General features: G+C 60.8%; 2 protein-coding genes and 1 long non-coding RNA gene across 6 annotated transcripts; all 3 read right to left on the reverse strand.

Annotated features, from left to right (window-relative positions):
- Positions 1 to 7516: 7516 nt before the first annotated feature.
- Positions 7517 to 19850, reverse strand: LOC127037044 (leucine-rich repeat and fibronectin type III domain-containing protein 1-like protein). Of its 3 annotated transcripts, none has more exons than XM_050928474.1 (3): positions 13264 to 14643; positions 11932 to 12479; positions 7517 to 8233 (listed from the first exon to the last, which is right to left on the reverse strand). In XM_050928474.1, exons 1-3 carry the CDS (start codon positions 14628 to 14630, stop codon positions 8163 to 8165), a joined length of 1986 nt encoding a protein of 661 aa, XP_050784431.1. In that variant the 5' UTR covers positions 14631 to 14643; the 3' UTR covers positions 7517 to 8162. The 3 variants fall into 3 exon arrangements, with proteins under 3 accessions (XP_050784431.1, XP_050784429.1, XP_050784430.1); XM_050928472.1 differs by lacking the exon at positions 7517 to 8233 and adding an exon at positions 18997 to 19850 and having other exon boundaries at positions 11253 to 12479; positions 13264 to 14650; XM_050928473.1 differs by lacking the exon at positions 7517 to 8233 and adding an exon at positions 18993 to 19850 and having other exon boundaries at positions 11253 to 12479; positions 13264 to 14650.
- On the reverse strand, positions 8948 to 11200 carry LOC127037180 (uncharacterized). 2 transcript variants are annotated; one of them, XR_007770295.1, is made up of 3 exons: positions 11142 to 11200; positions 10078 to 10236; positions 8948 to 9043 (listed from the first exon to the last, which is right to left on the reverse strand). It is a non-coding gene; the product is annotated as an uncharacterized LOC127037180 (long non-coding RNA). The 2 variants fall into 2 exon arrangements; XR_007770294.1 differs by lacking the exon at positions 10078 to 10236 and adding an exon at positions 10431 to 10589.
- Positions 19704 to 25037, reverse strand: LOC127036968 (uncharacterized). Its single transcript, XM_050928254.1, has 3 exons — positions 24900 to 25037; positions 20979 to 21476; positions 19704 to 20687 (listed from the first exon to the last, which is right to left on the reverse strand). The coding sequence occupies exons 1-3, from the start codon at positions 25035 to 25037 to the stop codon at positions 19704 to 19706; spliced, it is 1620 nt and encodes a 539-aa protein (XP_050784211.1).
- Between the last annotated feature and the right edge of the window lie 1254 nt (positions 25038 to 26291).

Below are 26291 nucleotides of genomic sequence, written 5' to 3' on the forward strand. Positions count from 1 at the left end.
GCCCTACTCTATCCATTAGCCCCACGCCTCCTCTCCTCTCCTCCTAGAGCTGGGATAGAACCCAAGAGTCCTCCCTCCTCTAGAGACCACATTAATTAGGGCCACCAGAACTGCCTACTCTCTTTTATTATTCTAAGGTCTCTCCTGAGTGCTCTGCGATGCTCACTTTTTTGTTATTGTAGGACTCAGGACCCAGACAGGTGCTACAGGCCCATACCTGGGGTCCTGACACCTGGAACCATGCGAAGGCACCAGAAAATTGTCCACAGAGCATTGTCAACCTTTGTGGTTGACAAAAAAAAGCTTGAAAATGTGATGCCAGTGTAACCAGTGCAGACTGAGTCTGCAGAGAGCCTGAGACAGGGCTCCGACTGTAGCCGAAGCAGCAACACCCCACTGAGGCCGTGCAGGGCTGAGTGTAATGATGCAACGACACTGCCTGAGTCTGCAGAGAGCCTGAGCCCATCGCTCTGAGTTCCCCTGAGTGTATCTGGTGCAGTGTTGCTGCCCAAGCTGACTCTAGTGCTGAACTCAGCATTGGCTGCCAGGGGCATGCGCCCACCCACCCCTGCTGCAGGTCGGTTTTCCCTCTGGGTCTCCCCTCCCGGCACTAACCAGCCCAATGCCAGAGCTCGCCCAGGGGGCTGGCCAGAGGAAAGGAGCTGGCTGTGTCCTCTGCTGCCTGCTGCTGGAATCCCGGTTCCCCTGCTGTCCCGCTGTTAACCCTCTGGCTGTGTCTGATCCCCCACAGCCAGCCCCACTGTGCCACCCACCACCAGCAGCCCCTTGCTCCCTAAGCTACAGAGGCAAATCCTGAGAGAGTTCCTGCTCCCCCGCCCCATCCCTGGTGCCGCTCACCCCCTCCCTCCCGTCAAATCCCCACTGTGGGGCTGGCTGTGAGGGTGGGGTAGATGGAGGGTAGGAGGACTGTGTGGGGCAGAGTAAAGTGGCTCTGGGGTTAGGTGGGGGCAATGGGGCTGCCGAAGGGGTGAGGGAGTGGGGTAAGGACACAGTGGGGTAGGTTAGATGGGGGGGTAGAAGGGCTGTGGGGTAGGGGAGGTGGGGAGACAGGGGGCAGTGAGACTGGCTGGGAGGGTACAATGGGGTTGCCTATGGGTGAGGGACAGTTTACGGACACAGTGGGGCTGGCTGTGCAGTAGGGTACGTGGGGGCCAGAGGGCAGTGGGGCTGATGGTGGGGGTGGGGCAGGGACGTCAGGGTGTAGCCACACACACTTGGGGAGGTTGGTTACCACGGACACCCTGCCCCCCAGGACTCTGGCAATATTAGGGGTCACTCCAGCCCTGACACTCCCCCTAGCCCCACAAAGGGACCCCCCAACCCCACCCCAGAGCAGGGGTTAGTCAGGAGGCCCTGTCTGACAACTCCACACTACCCGGGGGGGTGTCCGGCCCAGTGACCCCCAGCAGTGCCCCATCTGGGCTCAAACTCCCCCCTGAAGCCTGGTCATACGCTGCCCCATGGGGCCATGACATCCGGGAGCCCACTTGGGGGGTACCCCATATAGCTCCACCAGGTCCCCAGCAGGTGGCGCTATGCACCAGCCAAATGTTCTCCAGGGCTGGCTGGGGGTGGGGGGCACTGTAGGGGCAAGAGGCAGGGGGATCCATCTGTCGCTCTGGGCTGGCAGCTGGAGCCTCGGATCCACACCAGGGGGTGGGTGGCACTAGCGAGATGGGCCACAGACACGGGGCTGTTCTGATCATGCATCCCGCTGTCAATCCGGAGTCGCCCCCTGACTGCAATGGGGCAGGGCCGGGCTCTGATCTCAGCCCCCCGCTGTCAATCCGGAGTCGCCCCCTGACTGCAGTGGGGCAGGGCCAGGTTCTGATCTCAGCCCCCCGCTGTCAATCCAGAGTCGCTCCCTGACTGCAATGAGGCAGGGCCGGGTTCTGATCTCAGCCCCCCGCTGTCAATCCGGAGTCACCCCCTGACTGCAATGGGGCAGGACCGGGTTCTGATCTCAGAATGCAGGAGACACCGAGAGAGAAGCGCCTGGGCCAGCAATACCTGTCCCAGGGTGCAGACGGCTGGGGAATTGCAGGAGGATCAGACACCAGTGGGCTGAGTCTGAGCTCAGCTCCTCTTGGTGGAATCTGGAGTCACCCCTGAGTGCAATGGGGCAGATTCTGATCTGTCACCAAGTCCCCTCCCAGAGCCAGGGATAGAACCCAGGAGGCCTGCCTCCCAGTTCCCCAGCTTTAACAACTAGATCCCACTTCCCTCCCAGAGCTGGGCATAGAACCCAGGAGTCCTGGCTCCCAGTCCCCTGCTCTAACCACTAGACCCCACTTCCCTCCCAGAGCCAGGCATAGAATCCAGGAGTCCCAGCCCCCCTGCTTTAACCATTAGGCCCCTCCAAGTGCGCCAGTAGCCCTCTGTCCTAGCTACAGTTGGAGGAGGGGAAAACAGCAAGGCCTCCTGCCTCCACTTACTGGGTCTCTTTGGGTCTCCCCTCAAACTGGCTGGGCCTCCCCTCACTCCTCCATTCCCTGCCCCCCTCAGCTTTATGCCCCCCCGCCCCCTTCCTGCTCCACTCCCTTTCCCCTCCACCCCCCACCCCGATCTATCTCAGTCCACTGAGATAGGCCTTTGCAGGCTAACACCAGCTGAAGGCCCCTCCCCCACTCCATTTCCATGGCAACAGCAGACCATAAAAGTGGGGCACACTCCCCAACATGTGCGGGGATGAATCAGCCACAGCAGAAGGGGAGCGCTTGGGCATCTGTGTGCGGGGGGGTGGGGGGAGTTTTCATGAGTGTGTGCATGTGAGGGGCAACAAGAGGGGTCCATGACACCCCCCAGAGCCAGTTGCACCTCAGCGCTGGGTAAGGGGGGGGTGTCTCTGTATAAACAGCCCCTGTTCCCCCTGAGAAATGGCTGTATCTCAGTGCTGAGCGAGAAGTCCCTCCGAGGGGGGTGTTGAAGAAGGGACATGGCCCAAATGCTTCAGCCTCTGGCCAGGCACAAACAGTCCATTGGTTACAATCAACCAATTTCCCCTGACACAGTTGCCAGCATTACAGGGAGCTGGCAGCATGATTCCTCCTTTTCTGCAGTGTGGGGAAACTGAGCTATGGGGTGGGGGCACAGCCTGCCTCAGGGTCATATAGGGTGTCAGCAGCAGAACTGGCACTGGAACCCAGGAGTCCTGACATCTGCCCCCCCCAACACACACACACTTTAACCACTACACCCCACTTCCCCCAGAGCTATTTCCCAACCAGTAAATGCAAAATCCCCCCCCCCCCCCAGGGAGGAGGAAGCAGCAGCTCATGAAGGCCTCAGCACCAAGGCTGTCATGCCAGGCACTGCACAGACCCCAACTGAGATCGGGGTCCCTGTCGTGCCAGGTGCTGCTCACACCCTGACCGAGATCAGGGCCCCCCGTCGTGCCAGGCGCTACTCACCCAGTGAGAGACAGTCCCTGCCCCAAACGGCTTCCAGTTTAATTGCACAAAAGGTGGGAGGGGAAAGTGAGGCAGAATTATTGAGCAGTGATTCGGCAAAGGTCACCCAATGGTAGCAGAGCTGGGGTCTCAGGAGTCCTGATTCCCCTCACTGCCAACTCCTGTTCTAAACTGCTAGACCCCACTTCCTTCCCAGAGCCAGGAATAGAACCCAGGAGTCCTGATTCCCAGTCTCCTGCACCTCCCCCTCCCCTCCTTGATCTCAACTCACCGCTGGCATTAACACCGCTGGGGCTCCTGGGCTGACTTTGGCTTCTCTGCCCCAGGCTTTGGGGTGAGACTTGACTCCCTGTTTCCCTCCTCTGCCCGCCAAGACCCCCAACCCTCCAGGCTAGTTGTCACAGCGGCAAACGGGCTTAAAATAAAACAACAAAACATAAAAGCAACGGGGAAAATTTAAGGCCCGGTTGCCATGGAAATCTCGTCCTAAATACTGGCTATTAACGAGGCCAACGCGCTCTGCGGCAGGATGAGCAGATGCTGCCGGCTTTGTCTCCCCCCGTCCTCATCCATGGGCAGAGCCATCCCGCTCGGCTGCTGCACTCGGGGTACAATCCCTCAGAGGGATAACGATGCTGCCCCCTGGATTACTCAGCGCAGGGCATGGAGATGCCACCCCACCCTCACCCCCATGAGCCCCAGACTAGTGCCTGTGGGCAGAGGGGCCCTCATCCCCCAATGGTTGCCCATTCATGGCTGAGGCTGCTGGTGTCAGTTAGTTCCAGAGGTACCTTTGACCCCTCGGGAGAGGGGAATGGGGGGTATGTCTCAGGCCATGTCAGGGCTGGGTGGGTAGCTGAGGGGGCACGGCTCCCTGCCAGGTCATTTGGGCACAGATGTTGTGTCTGGCTCTCATCACATGGGGACCAGATGGAGCAACAGCCACAGGGAGAATGACACTGGAACCAGTTCCTTCTGTCCATCCATCCATCTATCCCCCCGTCTGTCTTCCATCCATCCATTTAGCCAATCATCCATCAGTTTACCATCCATCCATCCCTCCACTTATCCATCTGTCTACAATCCATTTATCCACTCATCCGTCTCTGTCCACCATCCATCCGTCTTTCCACTCATCCACCTGTCCACCATCCATCTATGTACTCATCAATCCATGTGTCCAACATCCATCTATCCACTCATCCATCCATACACCATCCATCCTCCATCCAACCATGTATCCATCCATCCATCCACTCACCTATTTGCTGATCCAGCCATCCGGCTACCCATCCATCCACCAATCTGTCCATCCATCCATCTACCCTTCCATCGGTCTGTCCCTTTCTCAGTCCATCCACCTCACCCCACCACCTCTTGCTGACCCAGCCCTTGTCTCCTGGGGATTATACAGCGAGGAACCATCCCAAGGAACAAACACCCCCTTTTTCTGCAGCAGAGCCAAATGGGCTTTGAAACTGACCTAGCTGAAGCGGTGCAGACGCCAGCGTGGATGTGCCGCTTTTGGGCTGAGTCCGGTTCAGCTTCACCCTTGTTCCAAAACGTCGCCGGTTGTTTAGTTCAGCTGGAGAAATCGGCGCTGGCTCGGTGCAAAATCCCATGCCACGCTTACAGCTTTGCTGGCCATGTAGACATCCCGCCCCATGCCTTTCTGCTCCCCGCATCCTCCCCCGGGCCCAGACAAACACACAATCCCACATGCATTTTTCAAAGCAAAAGCCACTTAACAAGGCGGCGACCTAAATTATTCAGGGCCTCCTGGGCCAAGCGCAACCAACCCTCAGATTTAAAAGCTTTCGGGGCAGAGGAGTGGCCAGAAGCCACAGCGCAGTGGGGGGGCTGTGAGCGGAGCAGCCCCCACCCAGGGAACGGCTAATTGCCCAGCCCTGCCACCGCAGTTTTGTCAGCTTCTTTCCCCTTTGCTCACGTTAGCCCCCCCCATCCCTCTGAATTCACCACCCCCATGTTCCCTGCCCCCGGCAGTCAAGGAACCCCTCCTTCCCCCTATTTGGAGTGAGACTGGCTATAAGCATTAGACTCCACTCCTTGGCCAGAGCCAGGGCAGAACCCAGGAGTCCTGACTGCCAGCTCCACCCAACTCTAACCACTAGCCCCCACTTCCCTTCCAGAGCTGAGGAAAGAACCCAGGAGTCCTGCCTTCAGAGAAGGGACTTCAGCCCAGCGTTGAGACAAGCATCCCAGGTCCACCCATCGCTGAGTACAGGAGGGGAGCTAACCTGCCAGGTAAGCCCGCTGCCTGGTGCCACACGGCCCCTGGAGCTGAGTGAGGGGACCTCTGGCCATCAGAGCCCAGGGCTCCCATCTGTGCACCCACCTGGCTGGCTCCACCCTGCTCCACTTACCCACATTCAAACCAGACGGGTCTGGGGACATGATCTGATGCCTATGTGTGGGGGGTGGGCAGGCAGGACTCCCCTCCCCCAGCTCTGCCGGTGCCTCTCACTCCTGACCCACAGCCCCCGGCTAGCCCAGCCCTAGGCCCCCCATACCCGGGTCCCCCATACCCAGCTCTGCTGGTGCCTCTCACTCCCAATCTGCAGCCCCCTGTAACTCCAGCCCATGGCTCCTCCCCCAGCCAATCTTTGCCGGTGCCCCTCAATCCCAACCCCCAAACCCTGCTACCCTAGCCCTGAGCTGGCATCACTCGGGCTCCCTTCAGCTGTAGCATCAGACGAGATGGACATCCCTCCTCCCCAGTGAGGCTGTGGCAGCGAATCCACTAGGCCTGGCTGTGGTTAGAATCATTTTGTTTCACTCCTAATTAAGGCGGGCGAGGAAGTGCTGCCCAGGGCCTCCTCCCAGGCCCAGTGGCGCCTCTCCCGCCTGCCTGGCTCGGGGAGAGCCTGAACCTATTGCTGCGAAATGGAGCAAACCGCCCTGGGTGTGACCAACGCTGCCTGAGTTTGCCGAGAGCCTGAACCCATCACTGTGCAAGGGGGAGGGGGTAAGATGCTCCCTGGGTTTGGCTGGAGATAGGGGGCTGGGCTGGGAGGAGACTACTGCTGGTCAGAAAAGCAGGTTGCAGGAAGGCCCCACAATCCCATATAGGAGGGAGGGAAGGGAGAGGGGAACCCAGGAGTCTTGGCTCCCAGCCCCCACCCCCGCTTTCATCACTAGGGCCACCTCCCCAGAGGTGACACATTGCCCTCCTTCGCTGCAATGATTCTCCAGAGCAGTGACACCCCCCCCAGTTCAATCCCCCCCATGCAGCGACCACCCCCAGCTCCTCACTGTGGTACCCCCCTGACACTGACTCTCCCACAATGCCCCCCATATAGCGGTCCATCCCCACCCCTGCTTTAATAACCTCCAGACTATGACCCTGCCCTGAGCCCCCCATGCAGCGACCCCATCCAGTGATCTCCCCAGTTCAGTGACAGCTCCCAGCCAGGGCCCACTCAGAGCAGGCGAGTTTATTAGAAAATTAGACACCCTTTGAAAACTTGTGTGTGTGTGTGTGGGTGTCATAGAAAAACAGCTGCTGGAGCTGCAGGCAAGGGCAGGAGTTCGGGAGGGATAGCGAGAGGCCCCCCCCAGCATGGAGCCAGCCACGTGGGCCCGGGACAAACGCTAAGCCAGGGCAGGGGTGGGCGGCACCATCCTCTGGAGAAATGGGTCCTGCAAAAGCCCTGAAACAGAGAGAGAGACGGCATCAGTGCCTGGGGGCTGAGCACTGAGGGGGGGGAGGGAGGGGTGAAGGGGGGGCAGAGAGACAGTCAGGCTCTGCAGGGGAACAGCCACCCCCCATCTCCTCCCCACCGCTGTGGGCTGTGGCCTTGGGGTCAGGGTCAAAGCGGGGGTCCACAGGGAGGGGAACTGATTTGCAAGAGATGCCTCCCCCCCACACCCCGACCAGGGCCCACACTCACCGCCTGTCTGGGCACACCCCCTCACAGGCCTCGGTCCGTGAGGGGGGGAGGGGCACAGTCTGGCTCCCAGGGTCCCATATGGTCTGGCTGCAGGGTGGGGGGCGTGAAATGGGAACCCTGAGGGGGCAGGGAGGGGGGCCCCACTGGTTCCGGTGACCATGGGGATCTGGAGAGAGAAGAAGAAAGAGGGTGAGGCTGGGGAGAGAGGGACCCTGAGGATGTGGGGCAGGGAGAGGGCAGAGAGGGGCTGGGGAGGGGCACAACGGAGCCCCAGTGGCCCCAGAAGATCCTGCCACTCTGATCCCCTCAGCCTATGGGTCTGAAACCACTGAATGCAATGGGGCACAGCTGGGTTCTGATCTCAGACCCACCCCCATGGGTCAATCCGGAGTCACCCTCCTGTCTGCAATGGGGCCAGGCCAGGTTCTGATCTCAACCTCGCCGGGGTCAATCCAGAGTCACCTCCTGCCTGCAATGGGGCCAGGCCAGGTTCTCATCTCAGCCTCGCCGGGGTCAATCCAGAGTCACCCCCTGCCTGCAATGGGGCAGGGCTGTTCTCATCTCAGCTCGCTGGGGTCAATTCGGAGACACCGTGGGCAATCTTGGCACCCACTGTTCAGCTCTTAGGTGCAGGCAGAGGGTCAGGGTGACGCCCCTGGCTCCCCCACATCACCCTCTGCAGATGAAAGAGTGACAGTGCCCCCAGTGGAGACGCTCGGCACAGCAGCTCCGGCACCCCCACCCCGGCCTCCCTGGATGAGGGACACCCACACCTGAGGGTGCCCCGATGGCTTGGCCACACTCCTGCTGGGTGAGATGCTCAGATCTTCACATCGGTCCATTCGCCGGCCTGTCTCCTCTCACCCGTGGGGGGCACTGCCTCCGGGGGCTCTGCCAAAAAGGGGACAAACAAGGCGGGTTGGTGGGGTGCTGGAGTGGTGACGGGACGGGCTCTACTCAGGCTGCTTGGAACAAGTCTGCCTGTCCATCCAGACATCCACTCGTCTGCATTACCCACCCATCAGTCCATCCAACCACCCACCCACCCGTCTGCATTACCCATCTATCCATCCAGCCACCCACCCACCTGCATTACTCATCCAGCCATCATCCAGCCATCCAACCACCCACCTGTCTGCATTACCCATCCAGTCACCCACCCGTCTGCATTACCCATCCAGTCACCCACCCGTCTGCATTACCCATCCATCCATCCACCCGTCTGCATTACCCATCCAGCCATCCACCCATCAGTCCATCCAACCATCCACCCATCAGTCCATCCAACCATCCACCCGTCTGCATTACCCACCCACCCACCCACCCGTCAGTCCATCCAACCACCCACTCACCTGCATTACCCATCCAGCCATCATCCAGCCATCCAACCACCCACCTGTCCGCATTACCCATCCAACCATCCACCCGTCTGCATTACCCATCCATCCATCCACCCACCCATCAGTCCATCCAACCATCCACCCGTCTGCATTACCCATCCATCCATCCACCCACCCATCAGTCCATCCAACCATCCACCCGTCTGCATTACCCATCCAGCCATCCACCCACCCATCAGTCCATCCAACCATCCACCCGTCTGCATTACCCATCCATCCATCCACCCACCCGTCAGTCCATCCAACCACCCACTCACCTGCATTACCCATCCAGCCATCATCCAGCCATCCAACCACCCACCTGTCCGCATTACCCATCCAACCATCCACCCGTCTGCATTACCCATCCATCCATCCACCCACCCATCAGTCCATCCAACCATCCACCCGTCTGCATTACCCATCCATCCATCCACCCACCCATCAGTCCATCCAACCATCCACCCGTCTGCATTACCCATCCATCCATCCACCCACCCATCAGTCCATCCAGACATCCACTCGTCTGCATTACCCACCCATCAGTCCATCCAACCACCCACCCATCTGCATTACCCATCCAGCCATCATCCAGCCATCCAACCACCCACCTGTCTGCATTACCCATCCAGCCATCCACCCACCCACCTGCATTACTCATCCAGCCATCATCCAGCCATCCAACCACCCACCTGTCTGCATTACCCATCCATCCATCCACCCGTCTGCATTACCCATCCATCCACCCACCCATCAGTCCATCCATACATCCACTCGTCTGCATTACCCACCCATCAGTCCATCCAACCACCCACCCGTCTGCATTACCCATCCAGCCATCCACCCACCCACCCATCAGTCCATCCACCCACCCACCCGCATTACCCATCCAGCCATCCAACCACCCACCTGTCTGCATTACCCATCCAGCCATCCACCCACCCACCCACCTGCATTACTCATCCAGCCATCATCCAGCCATCCAACCACCCACCTGTCTGCATTACCCATCCAGCCATCCACCTGTCTGCATTACCCATCCATCCATCCACCCACCCACCCATCAGTCCATCCACTCACCCACCCACCTGCATTACCCATCCAGCCATCATCCAGCCATCCAACCACCCACCCGTCTGCATTACCCATCCATCCACCCACCCACCCGTCCATCCAGACATCCACTCGTCTGCATTACCCACCCATCAGTCCATCCAACCACCCACCTGTCTGCATTACCCATCCCGCCATCCACCCGTCTGCATTACCCATCCATCCATCCACCCACCCACCCATCAGTCCATCCACCCACCCGTATTACCCATCCAGCCATCATCCAGCCATCCAACCATCCACCCGTCTGCATTACCCATCCAGCCACCCACCCGTCTGCATTACCCATCCAGCCACCCACCCATCAGTCCATCCACCCACCCACCCACCTGCATTACCCATCCAGCCATCATCCAGCCATCCAACCACCCACCTGTCTGCATTACCCATCCAGCCATCCACCTGTCTGCATTACCCATCCATCCATCCACCCACCCATCAGTCCATCCACCCACCTGCATTACCCATCCAGCCATCATCCAGCCATCCAACCACCCACCCATCTGCATTACCCATCCATCCACCCACCCACCCATCAGTCCATCCACCCACCCGTATTACCCATCCAGCCATCATCCAGCCATCCAACCATCCACCCGTCTGCATTACCCATCCAGCCACCCACCCGTCTGCATTACCCATCCAGCCACCCACCCATCAGTCCATCCACCCACCCACCCACCTGCATTACCCATCCAGCCATCATCCAGCCATCCAACCACCCACCTGTCTGCATTACCCATCCAGCCATCCACCTGTCTGCATTACCCATCCATCCATCCACCCACCCATCAGTCCATCCACCCACCTGCATTACCCATCCAGCCATCATCCAGCCATCCAACCACCCACCCATCTGCATTACCCATCCATCCACCCACCCACCCATCAGTCCATCCAGACATCCACTCGTCTGCATTACCCACCCATCAGTCCATCCAACCACCCACCTGTCTGCATTACCCATCCAGCCATCCACTCGTCTGCATTACCCATCCATCCATCCACCCACCCACCCATCAGTCCATCCACCCACCCACCTGCATTACCCATCCAGCCATCATCCAGCCATCCAACCCCCCACCCGTCTGCATTACCCATCCAGCCATCCACCCACCCGCCTGCATTACCCGTCCACCCACCCACCTGCATTACCCATCCAGCCATCATCCAGCCATCCAACCACCCACCTGCATTACCCATCCAGCCATCATCCAGCCATCCAACCACCCACCTGCATTACCCATCCAGCCATCATCCAGCCATCCAACCACCCACCTGTCTGCATTACCCATACAGCCATCCACCCGTCTGCATTACCCATCCATCCATCCACCCACCCATCAGTCCATCCACCCACCCACCCGCATTACCCATCCAGCCATCCACCCACCCACCCGCCTGCATTACCCGTCCATCCACCCACCCACCCGCCTGCATTACCCGTCCATCCACCCGCCTGCATTACCCGTCCTCCCCCCTACAAACACTATCCAGCCATCTGTCCATGTTACCCATCCACCCATCTGCATTATGTCTACCCATTTGTCCTTCCGCCCTAACTATCCGTCCATCCGCATTATCTTTCTATCCATCCACCCATGCAGCCACCGGCAGTATGCATCTATCTGCCCCTCTTCTACCTTTCCATCTACCCACCTCTCCACGGACAGCAGGGATCTATCCCTCCGTCTATCCAGTCTCCATCCATCCATCCCTCCATCCCCATAGGATCCAGGTGCCTGTTCCCCTCCCTTTTCAACTCTTTACGGATCTCTCTAATCTTTGCCTTCCAAACCCTTTGCTTAGCTTCCATCCCTCGGCCTCTGGCCAGGGCCGCAAGGGTCAGTGGCGCTCAGAGAGGCCCCAACACTGGAGAAGGACCCATAGGAAATGCCCACGGCTAGGCGCCTGGGGGGGCTGAGCTCGATGGGACCTTCTGGTGGCTTTTGCTGGAGTCTCCGATATGGTTCTCCTCCAGTTATGATGCTTGCAAGGACCATCCAGGGAAAACGCATGAAGCGTCCTGCACCACACGTGACACGAAACCCTGCCTCCTCCGGGCAGATCCTCACCACGCCCGTAAGGCCCCGTTACCTTGTTCCTCAGCTCGGCTGGGCGCGGGGCACTTGCAGTGGAGATCTAGAGTAGTCCTTGACCACTTCCTCCTCCTGGGAGAGGGTGTCTGCCCCGCGCCCACTTCTTGGCCACAGGTGGCCAGCCCCTTCTCGCAGTCCTTGCTCGAGGCCACCCTGTTTTGTTCCCTGGCTCTGTCGTCGGCCCCGTCCTGCGCCTGGGAAGCCGGGGGCTGCCCGCCGTTGGTCTGGGAATAGACGTTGCTGACCTGGGCCTGCTTGTTCCCGTTGTGGGCCTTGTAGCGGATCATAAGGATGATGATGAAGAGCAGGACGGAAGCGACGATGATCCCGCCGATGATGATGATCATGGTGCCGCCCAGGAACTGGGTGTGCAGGGCGTGGCACTGGGTGGTCTCCCCCTCCGTGGTGAACTGGACGCAGCCCACCACCCGGGTGGCCGTCAGCGCCGTCACCCCGTCGTCATAGACGGCCAGCACGCACAGGTCGTAGGCCCGCCCCGCCGCCAAGTCCTTCACCAGGAAGGCCCTGCTGGGTGGGGGGATCATCCTGAGGGGGCGGGAGAGGGAGTGGTGAGCAGTGCGGATCCCGCCCCATCTCAGCTTCACCCCACACAAACGCATCTGCCCCGCCCCGACCTCGCCTCCGCCCCACGGCCACCCTACTACCCCTATCCACCACTACTCCCACCCCACGGCCCCCTGCTTCCCTCCTCCAGCACCCCCACCACCCCATGGCCACCCTGCTACCCTCCTCCAGCACCCCTCCCCGCCCCACGGCCACCCTCCTACCCTCCTCCAACACCCCCCCGCCCCACGGCCAACCTGCTACCCTCCTCCAGCCCCCACTTCTCTCCCCACGGCCACTCTGCTACCCTCCTCCAGACCCCACCTCCCGCCCCACGGCCACCCTGCTACCCTCCTCCAGACCCCACCCCCCGCCCCACGGCCACCCTGCTACCCTCCTACAGACCCCACCCCCCGCCCCACGGCCACCCTGCTACCCTCCTCCAGCCCCTGCCCCCCAGCCACCCTTCTACCCTCCTCCAGCCTTCTCCCCCGCCCCACAGCCACCCTGCTACCCTCCTCCTGCCCCCCCATCCCATGGCCACGCTGCTACCATCTTCCATGTTGGCTAGCACAGACCAACCTCCGACCAAGAGTCACTGAGATGGAATCCACCCCCCAAAAACCTCCAGCCCAGACCCACCCAGATGGGACCCCCTCAGCCCAGAACCACCCAGGCGAGATGAATTGGCCGACTCAGGCCAGAACCACTCAGACCCCCCAACCGCCCCAAGCCCGGCACCCCCCACCCAGCGGCACGGGCTCACCTGTACACCAGGGTCTCGTCAGAGGAGCTGTTATACTGAATCTGGTACATGCGGACGCCGGGCCCAGGCCGCGGCGGGACCCAGCGAATGAGGGCAGAGGATGCTGAGAGCTCGGAAGCCAGGACCCCCGCGTCACGTGGGGCGGTGCTCCCATCGGCGCCTGCCTTGGCCGAGGTGAGGATATCGGAGGGTCCGGGTGCCGGTGGTTGGGTGCCGTCGGCGAGCTGGGGTAAGGGGCTGACCTGCAGCTCCACGGAGGCGGAGGCCTCGCCGGCGGCATTGGAAGCCACGCAGGTGAAGGGACCAGCGTCCTGGACGGCAGCCACCAGGATCTCCAGGCTGCCGTTCTCGTAGGCCAGTGTCCGGGAGCCATTGGCCACCAGCTTCCCCTCCGGAGAGAGCCAGTGCACCGCCGGCTCGGGGTCGCCCGCTCCGCGGCAGCGCAAGGTGGCCGCTTGGCCCTCCGTCACCGCCAGCCGGCCTGTGTGGTGGGTGATGACGGGCAGCTGGCAGACAAACTCCTCCTCGGGGACGCTCCAGAAGTACTTGCCCAGGAGCTCGGGCGGCGAGGCGCAGGTCTCCAGGTCGTCCTCGCGCGCCAGGCGCCGGAGCCACAGCAGCTCGCAGTTGCAGTGCAAGGGGTTACCCCCGAAGCTGAGCACCAGGGAGGAGAGGGGCGAGCCCTTCGACTTGGCGTAGACGGGCAGGCGGAGGAAAAGCGGGTCCGGGGGGATCTTCTTCAGCCGGTTGGAGGTCATGTCCAACCGGGCCAGCTTGTGCAGGTCGGCGAAGACGCCTTGGGGCACGTGGGCGATGAGGTTGTGGTCCAGGCTGAGAGAGTTGACGTTGCTAAGGCGACGGATGGTCTCCCAGGGCAGCCGGGCCAGGTTGTTGTAGGACAGGTCCAGGTCCTCCAGGGTGCCGGCGAAGTCGTCGAAGGCGCCGGGCGCCACGGCCTGCAGCTGGTTGTTGCCCAGGATGAGGTGGCGCAGGTTGGGCAGGCCCCGGAGCTGCTGGGCCCCGATGGCTGGCAGGCGGTTGCCGTCCAGGTGGAGGGCCCGCAGGCCGCGCAGGTCAGCGAAGGCAAAGGGCACCAGCTGGCGGATGGCGTTGCGGGAGAGGGTCAGGTGCACTAGCCGCGTCATGTTGGCGAAGTCCCGGCGCCGCACAGCCGCGATGAAGTTGTCCGTCAGCCGCAGCTCGGCCGTGCGCTGGTCGAGGAGCCCGGGCACGAAGAGCAGCCCAGCGCGGGCGCACAAGACGGCCAGCGAGGGGGACAGGTTCTGGCACGTGCAGCGGGGAGGGCACAGCTGGGCGCGGGAGGGGCCCAGGCAGAGGGCCAGGGCGTAGAGCAGCAGGCGCTCCATGGCGCTGTCAGGGGGCCCGGCTGCAGGGAGAGAGGGAGAGAGACGGGCCAGGTGACAGTGGAGTCTTTCTTACCCAGGACTGCATCCTCCTTCACCAGCAGGAGGCGCCCTACACTATTCCTAACTCTTGGAGGGGAAGTGTGGGCTAGCAGTGGGAGCAGGGGGGCTGGGAGCCAGGACTCCTGGGTTTTATCCCTGGCTCTGGGAGGGGCGTGGGAACTAGTGGTGAGAGCTGGGAGCCAGGACTCCTGGGTTCTATCCCTGGCTCTGGGAACGGAGTGGGGGCTAGTGGTGAGAGCTGGGAGCCAGGACTCCTGGGTTCCATGCCCCATTTTAGAACTGATTCTCAGTGTGGCTTTGAGCTACTAATCTGCCCTTTCTGTGCCTCAGTTTCCTACTCTATAAAATGGGCCAAGTAACCCTTTATCCACAGATCCTTCCCTTTAGGCCCAGGGGCACAAATGCTTTCCCCCATGCCCTCCCCACTCCGAGTCCTTTCCCAGAAGTCCCTAGGGCACACACAAACACCCAGACCCTTCCCAGCAGCCCTCAGGGTACACCCCCCTCCCACCTTTCCCAGCCCACGAGGCACACACACACAGGCCCTTCCCAGCAGCCCCCAGGAACAAAGTGAGGAAGGCGACTGGGGTCCAGAAGCAGCTGCCCAAAGCCCTCCCCTGCCCCAATGCACCGAGGACTTGGCAGAGCCGGGACAAGTCAGCCCTGATGCAGATTGGGGGGTGGGGAGCAGCAGCTGAGGGGCCCAGGGTGAGCCAGGCAGTGGGGCCACCTGGCAGAAGAGGCAGGAGCAGCTGGGGCAGCACCAGGCTATGTGCCTCTCCTCAACTCCCTCCCCTACAGGCCATGGCCATTCACCCCCCCCCCCCCAACACGCAGCTCATCCAGCCCCACTCAATGTCGGGGTCATGGAAGTGCATCCTGGGATGGGCCAGATTCAGAGCCTGGCTCCTCCGGCATCAATCCGGAGTCACTGTGGCTTATCCCAGAGAAGAGCAGGATCTACCCAGCCTGGCCTGCGTTTTAAAAATCAAAACTCACCAGCCTGGTCCTGACCAGGACTCTACGATAACAATCATGGCATAATAAACGCATGTCGCCCGGCCTTCACACGAGACCCTACTCAACTCGACAGCTCCCAAGCTACCCTACAAGAACAAACCCCCCTGCACCCATGTCCGGGGAGACAAACAAGTTTCCAGAAGGAAAAACCTGAAAGTTTGGGGGTTTGAATTCTGAAGCAATTTCATTCCATTCCAGACCGCTGCCAAGCAGGGGCCTGGCAATCCGGGGGTGGATGGAAAGCATCTTGAGCCATCGCCTGCTAATTAACAAATTAACGACGTAATTAGAAGGCACGTGGCTTTGGTAAACGGCACAGGGACCCGCGTTTCCGACAAGTTCAAACAAGGGACAGTCCGTCTCGGAGCGGCTCCGGAGCGGCGCTGTGCGGGGAAGTGTCAGCGTGGGAGTTCATTCGAAGGAGCCGTGTGGGCGTTGAGCTCGGGGGTCTTTTAACTCCTTTGCTCGGGCCTAATGGGCAGCCAACCGGCACCTCTTGCAGCTTTTCAGTCTCTTCTCAAAGCCCCAGCTGCCGGAATCATGAGATTCAAAGAAAGCGCCGTTCTCCCCCTCACGGCCGCAGAGAAAAGCGCTGACGCCCCCGAGGTGGCTCAGACACAAAGGAAATGAACATTTCCTGGGCTCTCTCTGAATCCAGCCTCGTGGTTATGGGGAGGCCGGGCTCCGAAGCGATGATCGCTCAGGGTCACCTGAAGCCGGCTGACCCCCATGGCCCTGTCTAGTGCTGGAGACGGTTCTAGCGCTCCTGCTTGGGAAAGGATGCTGGATGGCGTGAGCCGTTAATCCCCCAGTGTGGGTGCAGGTCTATCCGGCTCAAGGGAGCCCATTCCCCTTCCCACACTGGAGAGGCCGTACTGCTAGAAGCACCTTTATTCCCCTCTAAACGCAGCCACGCTAGATGAGTGGTGCTGCTGTAACCAGACCAGGATAGTAAACCCAGCCAGCATCAGTCTGGACAAGACTGGAGAGCTGAGGGGGGGGAGCCCAGGGCTGGGCTAGCAGGAGGCTGCAGGTCAAGATTGAGGGGCACTGAGAGACCTGGAGTGAGGGGAGCCCTGGGCTCTGAGCCAGTCTGTTGCCTCTGGTCTGTCCTGTGTCCCCCACTTCACCCGCCTCCACCTGCAGAACCTGCAGCTTGTTTGGATCCCCAGCACCCTCATCCCCGCTGGATTTAATTCAGGAATCCAAGATTATCATGACACTCTCAGGGCTGAGCAAGCTGATTAGCCTCCTGACGCAGCCCCCGACGCCCATATAGGGGAAGGTGGCGGCAGGGTCTGCCAGGGATCTCATCCAGCATTGTAGGCGTGTGCGGGACACCAGTGCAGCTGGCTGAGCCCTTCACAGCAGGGGGAGGGGAGGAGCTGTATCTCACACCCCATTTCACAGATGGGGAAACTGAAGCATCACCCAGTGTCCCAGCCAGAAATGGAACTCAGGAGTCCTAATTCCCAGGCCATGGCACATCTGTCACCCCTTGGTAATACTCCCGTCCAGGGCTGGGAACAGAACCCAGGAGTCCTGACACCCCTTCCCTGCTCTTGCATCTCACTGATACTTCTTTGTTCACACCGATGTCCCTCAATCTCGACTCGCAGGCCCCAGGCTCTGCCCCACACTCTACCAGTGCCCCTCAATTCTAGCCTGCAGCCCCCTGCTATCCTGGCCTTGGGCACCCTGACTCCCGGGAGCTCCTCTAACCTCATATCTGACCCCCTTCCAATCTGGGTTGGGTTCCTGTCCTGAGATCCCAGCTGGCCCCTCATCAGTCCAGCTGTGGGGCGGGTTCGGACCCAGATTGATGTTCCGGTTCTGGGGGATATCTTGTGCTTTTGGCCCAGGGTGCTGGGAGTCTTGGCTGTTTGGGGCAACCCAAACCCCGCTGGAACTGGCCCCGAAAGCTGGGTCCCGCCAGATCAGAACCATGAATGACAGCCTGAAGCCACAGCAGCCCCCAACAGTGCCTCCCGGGTCTGGCCCAGCTCCCAGGGCCCAGCTGGGTGTGGGGGGCTCCCAGCTGCGTCTCCACTCAGGTAGCTCTCCCATCCCGCCTGCTCCACCAGGGACCTGGGGCAAGGCAGGCCTGACCCTGCCCCTTGCCCCAACATGTCCCGCCCCCAAACACCCTCAGGTCCCCACACCCGCATGCCCCCAACACATGCCCTATAAACTCCCTGACACACCCCCCCTCTGCCCCTCCCCAACACACCATTTACTGCCCCCCCACATGCGCACTGTAACCCCCTCATGCCCTCTAGCACCCCCTGCCCTGACAACCTCCCTCCCACATGCCCTCTACCCCCCACCACACACACCTCTGACAGCCCCATCCAGCCGTCCTGTTCCAACACACTTCACTCACCCCCCATGCTGGGGGGGGGCATTCGGGGCACGACCCCTGGTCATAGACACACCCCGCCCCCCATGCATGGCATTCGGAGCTGGCTGTGCAGTGGTGGGATTTAACCCCTGGCCAGTGCCCCCCCAACCCCCCACCAGAGGGGAGGAACCATCAGTGAGTCCCAATGCAATGCTCCCCTCCCACTCCCAGGATAGATCCTCTGACCCGCCCCCCTCAGGGCAGTGGGGCAAATCAGGCATGACCGACGTGTGCTCTGTGGGATGCCCCCCCAGCCCCATGGAATTATGGGTGATGGGAGGTCCAGACTACATCCACACACACACTTGCCCTCAAATCTCTGCTGGGGACGGACAAACCATGACATCAATGAGACCCTGGTGGGATGCGGGGGAGATGGGCAGATGGGGAGGATGGGCAGCCAGACTGGCCCTTCCTCCCCCCACCATCAGGTCACCCTGCTCCCCCAGTTCGGCTTGGGGGGTGGCGCTACCAGGGTGGGGTGACAGGCTTGTGATTTTAGTTGAATTTTGCAGCAATAGGGGAGGGGGAACCATGTCAGGACAGTTCCCCACCCCCTCCACTCCCAATGTCCCCACAGTACTAGACTCTCAATGCTGCCCGCCCGCCTCAAAAAAAAGCCGTGCCCTGACGCCTGGGGGTGGCTCCCTCTCCCCAGACAATGCCGCTCTCATCCACAGACATTTCCCATCACCTTGGTCCAGTCAAAACCCTGTGGCGGTGAGTTCCGCCGGCTAACGATAAGAGGCCAAGCTCCCAGCTGACTCCTCGTGCCCCTTTCTGATGTTTCCCCAAGTTGGCCTTGCCCCTGCATCCCATCAGCCCGGCCCCCACCCAGTGATGGCAGCCTCGACAAGTCACAGCCAGAGGGAGGCATTCACCTACCTCACGCTTTGGTTCCAGCAAGCCATAAACCTTCAGGAGCGTCCGGGCAGGGGTCCGGCGGCTGGGCTCAGGTCAGGGTTGGGGGGCCAAGCTGGCTAATGCCAGGGCTCATCCGTCCATGCTGGCTCCGACCTCTCAGCTGGGGGGGTCCTGAGGCTGAGCCTGGATGGCTAAGGCAAATTCCCCCCCAAAATATCAGGGGCATCTGAGTGCCAGGAGCTCTCCCCTCCAGCTGCTGCAATGCTGTACTCCGGCAGCACCCCCAACTGCCAGCACCTCATTCCTCCCTATCCGGGGTTCGTCTCAGGCTGGGAAGTGGGGTGTAAAACATCCAGGCCGGATTGGAGGTCAGAGGGGGTGAGTTTCGAAGCAGTGCTGGGGGGGAAGGTCAGGCAATAGGGGAGGGTGGGAGCTGCATCTCCCCAGAGCCAGGGGAGCTGAGCCACGCCAGGGTTTTAGCTCGGTGCTGATACAGGAAGGGGGGGCGGGCTGCCCCTTCTGACTGACCCCAAAGCAGCGTCTGGCACGGGAAGGGGGGGGGGGTCGTTCAGGAGCGAGGAAGGTCGCTGCGCAGGAGCAACAGCCGCCAGCCGTCCATCCTGGGGGAGGCTCGGGTACCGGTTCTGGACACCCCCACGGTCCCAGCTCTGCCCCCGGGGAGGGGGCACGCTCAGGATCGGGCCAAATCTCCCTGGGACGGCGAGGGGTCAGATCCCTCCCCCACGCTCCCTGGGGTTAAAGGTCCAGATGGCAAATGCAACCCCCACCCCCGCCGCCCCCAGCTCGGGAATCACGTCCGGGCAGGGGCCTCCCAGCCGGGGCCAGGTTGGTACCCGGCGCCGGGATGCAGCTGGGGGCCGGTTGCCGGGCGCTGGGGGCCGGGGTGCAGCGGGGGGCCGGTTGCCGGGCGCTGGGGTGCAGCGGGGGGCCAATTGCCGGGCGCTGGGGGCCAGGGTGCAGCGGGGGGCCGGTTGCCGGGCGCTGGGGGGCGGGATGCAGCGGGGGGCCGGTTGCCGGGCGCTGGGGGCCGGGGTGCAGCAGGATGCTTGTGGCTGGATCCTGGTCCGGGGGCTACAGGCGGGCGCTGGGTACCGGGGGCCGCAGGGGCCGGTGCAGGGAGCCACGGGGCGGTGGCGGGCCGGTCCCTGCAGCCCAGCACGGCCGCTCGCCCAGCCTGGGAGCGGCCCCCGGGCCTCATGAATATGCAAAACAGGGGGCAGGGCCCACACAGCCCCGCTCTTAAAGGCACAGCGTCCGCCTCCGTCAGCGCCAGCTCCCCCCCACCCCCGCGTCTTGCCAGCGCCCAGCAACCAGGCCCCCGCTGCTGCCTGCTGCACCCAGTGACCAGTGCCCGGCAACCAGCCCCCTGCTGTATCCCTGTGACCAGTGCCTGGCAACCAGCCCCCTGCTGTATCCCTGTGACCAGTGCCTGGCAACCAGCCCCCTGCTGTATCCCTGTGACCAGTGCCTGGCAACCAGCCCCCTGCTGTATCCCTGTGACCAGTGCCTGGCAACCAGCCCCCTGCTGTATCCCTGTGACCAGTGCCAGGCAACCAGCCCCCTGCTGTATCTCTGTGACCAGTGCCTGGCAACCAGTACCAAGCAACCAGCCCCCTGCTGTATCCCTGTGACCAGTGCCTGCCAACCAGCCCCCTGCTGTATCCCTGTGACCAGTGCCTGGCAACCAGTGCCTGGCAACCAGCCCCCTGCTGTATCCCTGTGACCAGTGCCTGGCAACTAGTGCCCAGCAACCAGCCCCCTGCTGTATCCTGGTGACCAGTGTTTGGCAACCAGCCCCCTGCTGTATCCCTGTGACCAGTGCCCGGCAACCAGCCCCTGCTGCTGTACGCAGTGACCAGTGCCTGGCAACCAGTGCCCAGCAACCAGCCCCTTGCTGTATCCCAGTGACCAGCATTTGGCAACCAGTGCCAAGCAACCAGCCCCCTGCTGTATCCCTGTGACCAGTGCCTGGGAACCAGTACCCAACAACCAGCCCCCTGCAGTATCCCAGTGACCAGAGCCCGGCAACCAGACCCCTGCTGTATCCCAGTGACCAGTGCCTGGCAACCAGTGCCTGGCAACCAGCCCCTCCTGCTGTATCCAGTGACCAGTGCCTGGCAACCAGTGCCCAGCAACCAGCACCCAGCTATGTCCCACTGACCAGTGCCTGGCAACCAGCCCCCTGCTGCTGTATCTCTGTGACCAGTGCTGGGCAACCAGTGCCTCGCAACCAGTGCCTGGCTATATCCCAGTGACCAGTACCTGGCAATCAGCAACCAGCTCCCTGCTGCTGTATGCCCGTGACCAGTGCTGGACAACCAGTGCCTGGCAACCAGTCCCCTGCGGTATGGCCATGACCAGTACCTGGCAACCAGTGCCAGCAACCAGCCCCCTTGCTGATGTATCCCTGTGACCAGTGCCTGGCAACCAGCCTCCTGCTGTACCACCTGACCAGCACCCAGCAAAACAACTCCTACCCCCTAGAACAGAAGTTCTCATTCATAAGACGAATGTGTTGGGCTTTGCAGAGGGGCACGGCCAGTCTGCTGATGATTCGGAGGGGCCCAAGTGCCAGATGGCAGTGCCACTCCTCCAGTCTGGCTGGGCGTCCCCTGCTGCCTCAGGCAGAGGCCTAGTTTGCCCATAGCTAGAACAGCAGCCCCTGCTCCCAGCATTGGCACAGAGCCATGCCAGGGGGCCATAGAGCTGAGGCAAGATTTTGCCGCTCCCCCCATCCCCTGCCTTCCCCTAACTCCCAGCTGGGCCGGGGCAGAGCCCAGTGAAACATCCTGCAGGGAAACACCACACCCGGATCAGCCCCTCACCCCACAGCATCCCACAAAAGGCAGGGGGCTGAGGCAGGCAAGACCGCCTCCCCTCACAGGGGGCACACCTCACCCCCGAGCGGGACAGGACACCAGGGAGCTGGGGGGGGAGCAGCTAAGCCTCCAATTCTCATCCATGTCTGTAAGCTGGGAACTGCTCAAAGCTCTGTCAAGAAGGATCTGAACTAGTCTCAGCACAGCACGGGGGCGCTGGGCTGTGAGGTGGGGGCTCGGCAGGGGGCGCTGGGCTGCAGGGAGTGGGGTGGGGGGCAGTGGGGTGCAGGACAGGACACCTACCGCCTCCCAACACACACACTCTAACCAGTAGACCCTGCTCCCTCCCAGAGCTGGGGATGGAACCCAGGTGTCCGCACTCCCAGCCCGGCTTGCTGAGAGGAGACACCAACCATCCAGGCATGTGCAAGCCCCAGGCCCTAAGGAAGGGGGGGCAGAATTGGGCTGGGGAGGGGGAGGCTGTTGGTGTCTTCCTGGCTCCGCATTCTGGGTACGTCTCTAAAGGTCAGCGCTGCAGCTCGGCTCACGCTCTCCTTATGTGATCAGCAGAGACAGAGGCAGGCACTGGGGGGCCTCCAGCCATCTAAGCAGGGCTTTAACATGCCTTTCCAACCCCCCCACGCAGCCAGGGGGGCAGAGGGGGACTGGCCGCATGCAGAGTGGGGGCTGGAGATGCAGCGATTGAAGGATATCTCCGGAGATGGGGGGAGCCCAGGACTGGGCTAGCAGGGGGCTGTGGGCTGGGATTGAGGGGCACCACCAGAGATGGGGGTGGTGGAGAGCTGAGGGTTGCAATGGGGGTCTGGATTGAGGGGTGCCTGCTGAGCTGCAGGGGGGTCTCACTCTCATCACCCAGCTGCGGTTCCCTCTCTCTGCTCCCCCTCACCCTGCTCCGGGTTCCCTGTGCCCTTTCCCCTCCCCTCTCCATTGAGCTCCTGCAGGCAGAATGCCGGGGCAGATGGGCCCATGGGTCAGCCCCCAGCTGGCAGGGACGGAGGGGGATGCTGGGCTAGATGGGCCTGCCGGTCTGATCTGGGATGGGGAAAGAAGATGGCAGCATGTCTGTGTCACACAGACAGCGGCTTCCCCCACCTGCCCATTCCCTGGTGCAGGGGTCTGGGCCCTCGGTGCCCCCGCACCTGCCCGGCACAGCTGAAGGTCCCTGGGCCAGCCCCATGGCAACCCTGCTAGCCAGTGGCTGAGGGAAGCTGGGTCTCTCTGGCCCATCTAATCCTACAGCCAGTGCTGACTGGAGCCTTGTAAGCCTCGGGTGGGTCGCTACCATTGGCTGGGTTTTGCAGAAAGTGAAACTGAGGCAGCTGGAGGGGACAAAGAGTCACCGCAAAATCAGAGCCAGGGATTTCACCCAGTAGTCTTGGGTCTGAGTCCCCCATGTCTAACCACTAGACCCACTCTACTAGAGCCAGGGATAGAACCCAGGCATCCTGACACCCAGCCCTCCACTCTAATCACTAGACCAAACTTCCCTTGGAGGGCTGGGAATAGAACCCAGGAGTCCTAGCTCCCAGTCCCCCAACTCTAACCAATAGATTCCACCCTCCTTCTTGAACCAGGGATGGAACCAAGGCATCCTGACTCCCAGCACCCCCCCCCCCCCGCTCTGACCAGTAGACCACACTTCCCTCCCGGTGCTAAAAATAGAACCCAGGAGTCCTGGCTCCCAGCTGCCTGATTTCTAACCACTAGACCTGCCTGCTCTAGCCTCTAAGGTGACCAGACAGCAAGTGTGAAAAATCAGGATAGGGGTGGGGGGTAATAGGTGCCTATATAAGAAAAAGCCCCAAAAATCAGGACTGTCCCTATAGAATTGGGACATCTGGTCATCATATAGACCCCACTCCTCTCCCAGAGGCAGGGATAGAACCTAGGAGTCCTGATAGGGAGCCAGCTTTGACAGGCCCTCCTCCCACCCCTTCTCTCTCAGACAGTCCTGTGCGCAGGTGCTCAAAGGATGGTGCAGCAATAGATCCAGAGAGAGAGATTCTCCACCCAGGCCCCGGTCCCCCAGCAAACCTCACCCTCAGGCCTCGCACAGCAGAGTTTAGCTCCATGCCAAGAGTTTCCCCTTTCAACTAAAAACAAAAAACGGGGCCACCTGGAAGCAAACGTCTGGCTGTGTGCTAGGCAGGGCTGGCGGGGGCCTGACATTTCTCCTTGAGAGACCCACACAGGTAAACAGGCCCGACTGCCAGCCAACCCCAGGCGGAAACAGCGCCCAACCCTGAACCAGCTCCAGCTTTCTTTGCAGGGCTGGTGGGGCTTTCCAGGCTCTGTGGAACTCAAAAGTTGGTCTCCTCCAGCAGCAGAAGTTGGCTCAGTAAAAGCCATTCCTCGTCGTTGGGTGCGGGCTACTGGCTGGCTCCGGGTCCGAGCTGGAAACAGGGCGGGAGGGTGAATTGTTCCATAGGTATCCTGTGCTGATCCCAACGCAGATCCAGACTTGATCAGACACTGCCCAGCTAGTTACACACTCTGGCCAATCGTAAAGCCAAAGCGACACTGCGTGATGTCACTCGCCAGTGGAACTCACCGCCACAAGGTTCCCATAGATGGAGTTGTCATGGAGTGTGGAGGAGTCAGGGCCCTGCACCCCCGGCTTCCTGCTATTCACCGTGACTCTCAGCCAGCCAGTAAAGCAGAAGGTTTATTTAGAGGACAGGAACACAGTCCAAGACAGGTCTTGCAGGCACAGACAACAGGATCCTCCCCAGATAGGTCCATCTTGGGGTCCCAGGAGCAGCGCAGCCCCCTTGCAGGGTCAGAGCCCTGTCTGTACTTCCCTCCGTTCCCCAGCCTTCCCCTGAAACTCTCTCACTCCCCAGCATCTCCTCCCCCAGCCTTTGTTCAGCTTCCCGGGCAGAGGTGTCACCTGGCCTCTAACCCCTTCCTGGGTTCTCACTACATGCTCAGGCATCTTCCCTCACGGCCAGTCTCCCATCCCCCAGTGCAGCCCGTCCTCCCAGGCCAACACCCTCCACTCAGCATTCACAGACCACAGTAAGAACAGTCCCAGTTTGTCACACACTCGCCAGTGGAACTCACCGCCACAAGGTTTCCATAGATGGGAGGCAGGGTGGTCTGGGAGCCTAGATCGGAGCGGGGCGGGAATTGGGTTTTCCCATCCAGCAGAAAGTTTTCAACACAGCAAAAGATTTTCCCATCCCCTGCACCAAAAAACATTCGTGAACTGAAAAAAATGGATTGCGGGGCCCGACTGGTTCATTTCAGTTTCGACCGTTTTTTTTATTCTAATTCCTGTTAAGGAACAAAGTTGTTTCCAGCCAACAAAGTGGATTTTATTTTTTTGCTTCCAATAAAAAAAAATGCCTCGGCAAACGACCCATTCCTGGGAAACGTCTCAATTTCGATAAACCCCCATTTCCCAGCAAAACAAGCAGCTCTAGTGAAGAGATCTCGAGTCCGTTCCTAGAGCTTTGCATGCCCTTGGGCCTGTCACTTCATCTCTCTGGGGCTCCTCTGGAAGACAGGGGAAACGATCCTTCCCTTGCCTAGTTCGGCTGGAGGGACTGTCTCTCTTTGTGTGTCATCACCCACTGGGGACAACGTCTGGAGGTAAGATGCCGGGGAAGATGAGCCCCTGAGGCCACCCGAGGCACTGGCAGAGGGTGGAATGAGAAGCACTGGGAGAGGCTAATGGAGTTGTTAGGGGCTGGTTAGTTACTAGCCAGGCCTAGCTGGCCCCCATTACTGTAACGGGGGAAACTGAGGCACAGAGAGGGGAACGGGCTAGCCCAGGGTCGCCCAGCATCAGAGCCACAAATAGAACCCAGGCATCCTGACACTAGATCCACTGCCCCACGCCGCAGCTGTCGGGGTCAGGGAGCATTCACCAGGGTTGAGATAAGGCCAGTTGGAGCAGCTGGGCGGCCTGTGGAAGGCCGCAGTCGCTCCCAGGGTGAGCGAAGGGATTCCTGAGCCAGGGCACCCTCTGGATGGCGAAGGCAGGAGCAAGAAGAGATTTCTCAAGCAGCGCCCAGGGTGGTTATTTGCTGGGTAACATTCGAAGGCCAGAAACGATTCTGCCAGGAGAATAATGGATAATTAATGGCAAATAGGGACTGGCCCAACAGGCAAAGGCAGATGGTGCTGCTCAAATAGGGAAGGAAGAATTAAGAGCGAATGAGCGTGGCTGGAGGAAAATGGAGAGAGATTTAGGGTTTGTCTACACAGGAAAATTAATCCGAATTAAGGTCGGGTGGGAATTTAAAGCCGATTAACTGTTCCTGATTAACCCCACGGGGAGATGCTCATGTTCCGGGGACAAGGGGGCCTTGTTCCTAGTCATTGTGATTTGAAGAGCACAGGGTTTGTCTACACTGGGAAATGGATTCAGATTCTAGGTCGGGAGCAAACGTAAAGGGGGCCAGTTATTCAGGAATCGCTCCAGCGACCGAGCCCCCAGAGGGACTGGAG

The sequence above is a fragment of the Gopherus flavomarginatus genome, chromosome 18 (assembly GCF_025201925.1).
Source record: "Gopherus flavomarginatus isolate rGopFla2 chromosome 18, rGopFla2.mat.asm, whole genome shotgun sequence".
Classification (NCBI taxonomy): Eukaryota; Metazoa; Chordata; order Testudines; family Testudinidae; genus Gopherus; species Gopherus flavomarginatus.

What these genes read in the sequence shown, in the direction of transcription:
- LOC127037044 (XM_050928474.1), bottom strand. Translation starts at nt 14,630, where the DNA reads ATGGAGCGCCTGCTGCTCTACGCCCTGGCCCTCTGCCTGGGCCCCTCC. An exon ending in GACGAGACCCTGGTGTACAG is followed by an intron (nt 12,480 to 13,263) that starts GTGAGCCCGTGC and finishes CCGCCCCCTCAG; the next exon opens with GATGATCCCCCCACCCAGCA. An exon ending in CAGCCGAGCTGAGGAACAAG is followed by an intron (nt 8,234 to 11,931) that starts GTAACGGGGCCT and finishes CCTTTTTGGCAG; the next exon opens with AGCCCCCGGAGGCAGTGCCC.
- LOC127036968 (XM_050928254.1), bottom strand. Translation starts at nt 25,037, where the DNA reads ATGTTTTTTGGTGCAGGGGATGGGAAAATCTTTTGCTGTGTTGAAAAC. An exon ending in TCTATGGAAACCTTGTGGCG is followed by an intron (nt 21,477 to 24,899) that starts GTGAGTTCCACT and finishes CTTCTGTTCTAG; the next exon opens with GGGGTAGGAGTTGTTTTGCT. An exon ending in TGCAGGGGGCTGGTTGTTGG is followed by an intron (nt 20,688 to 20,978) that starts GTACTGGTTCCC and finishes GCTGGTTGCCAG; the next exon opens with GCACTGGTTGCCAGGCACTG.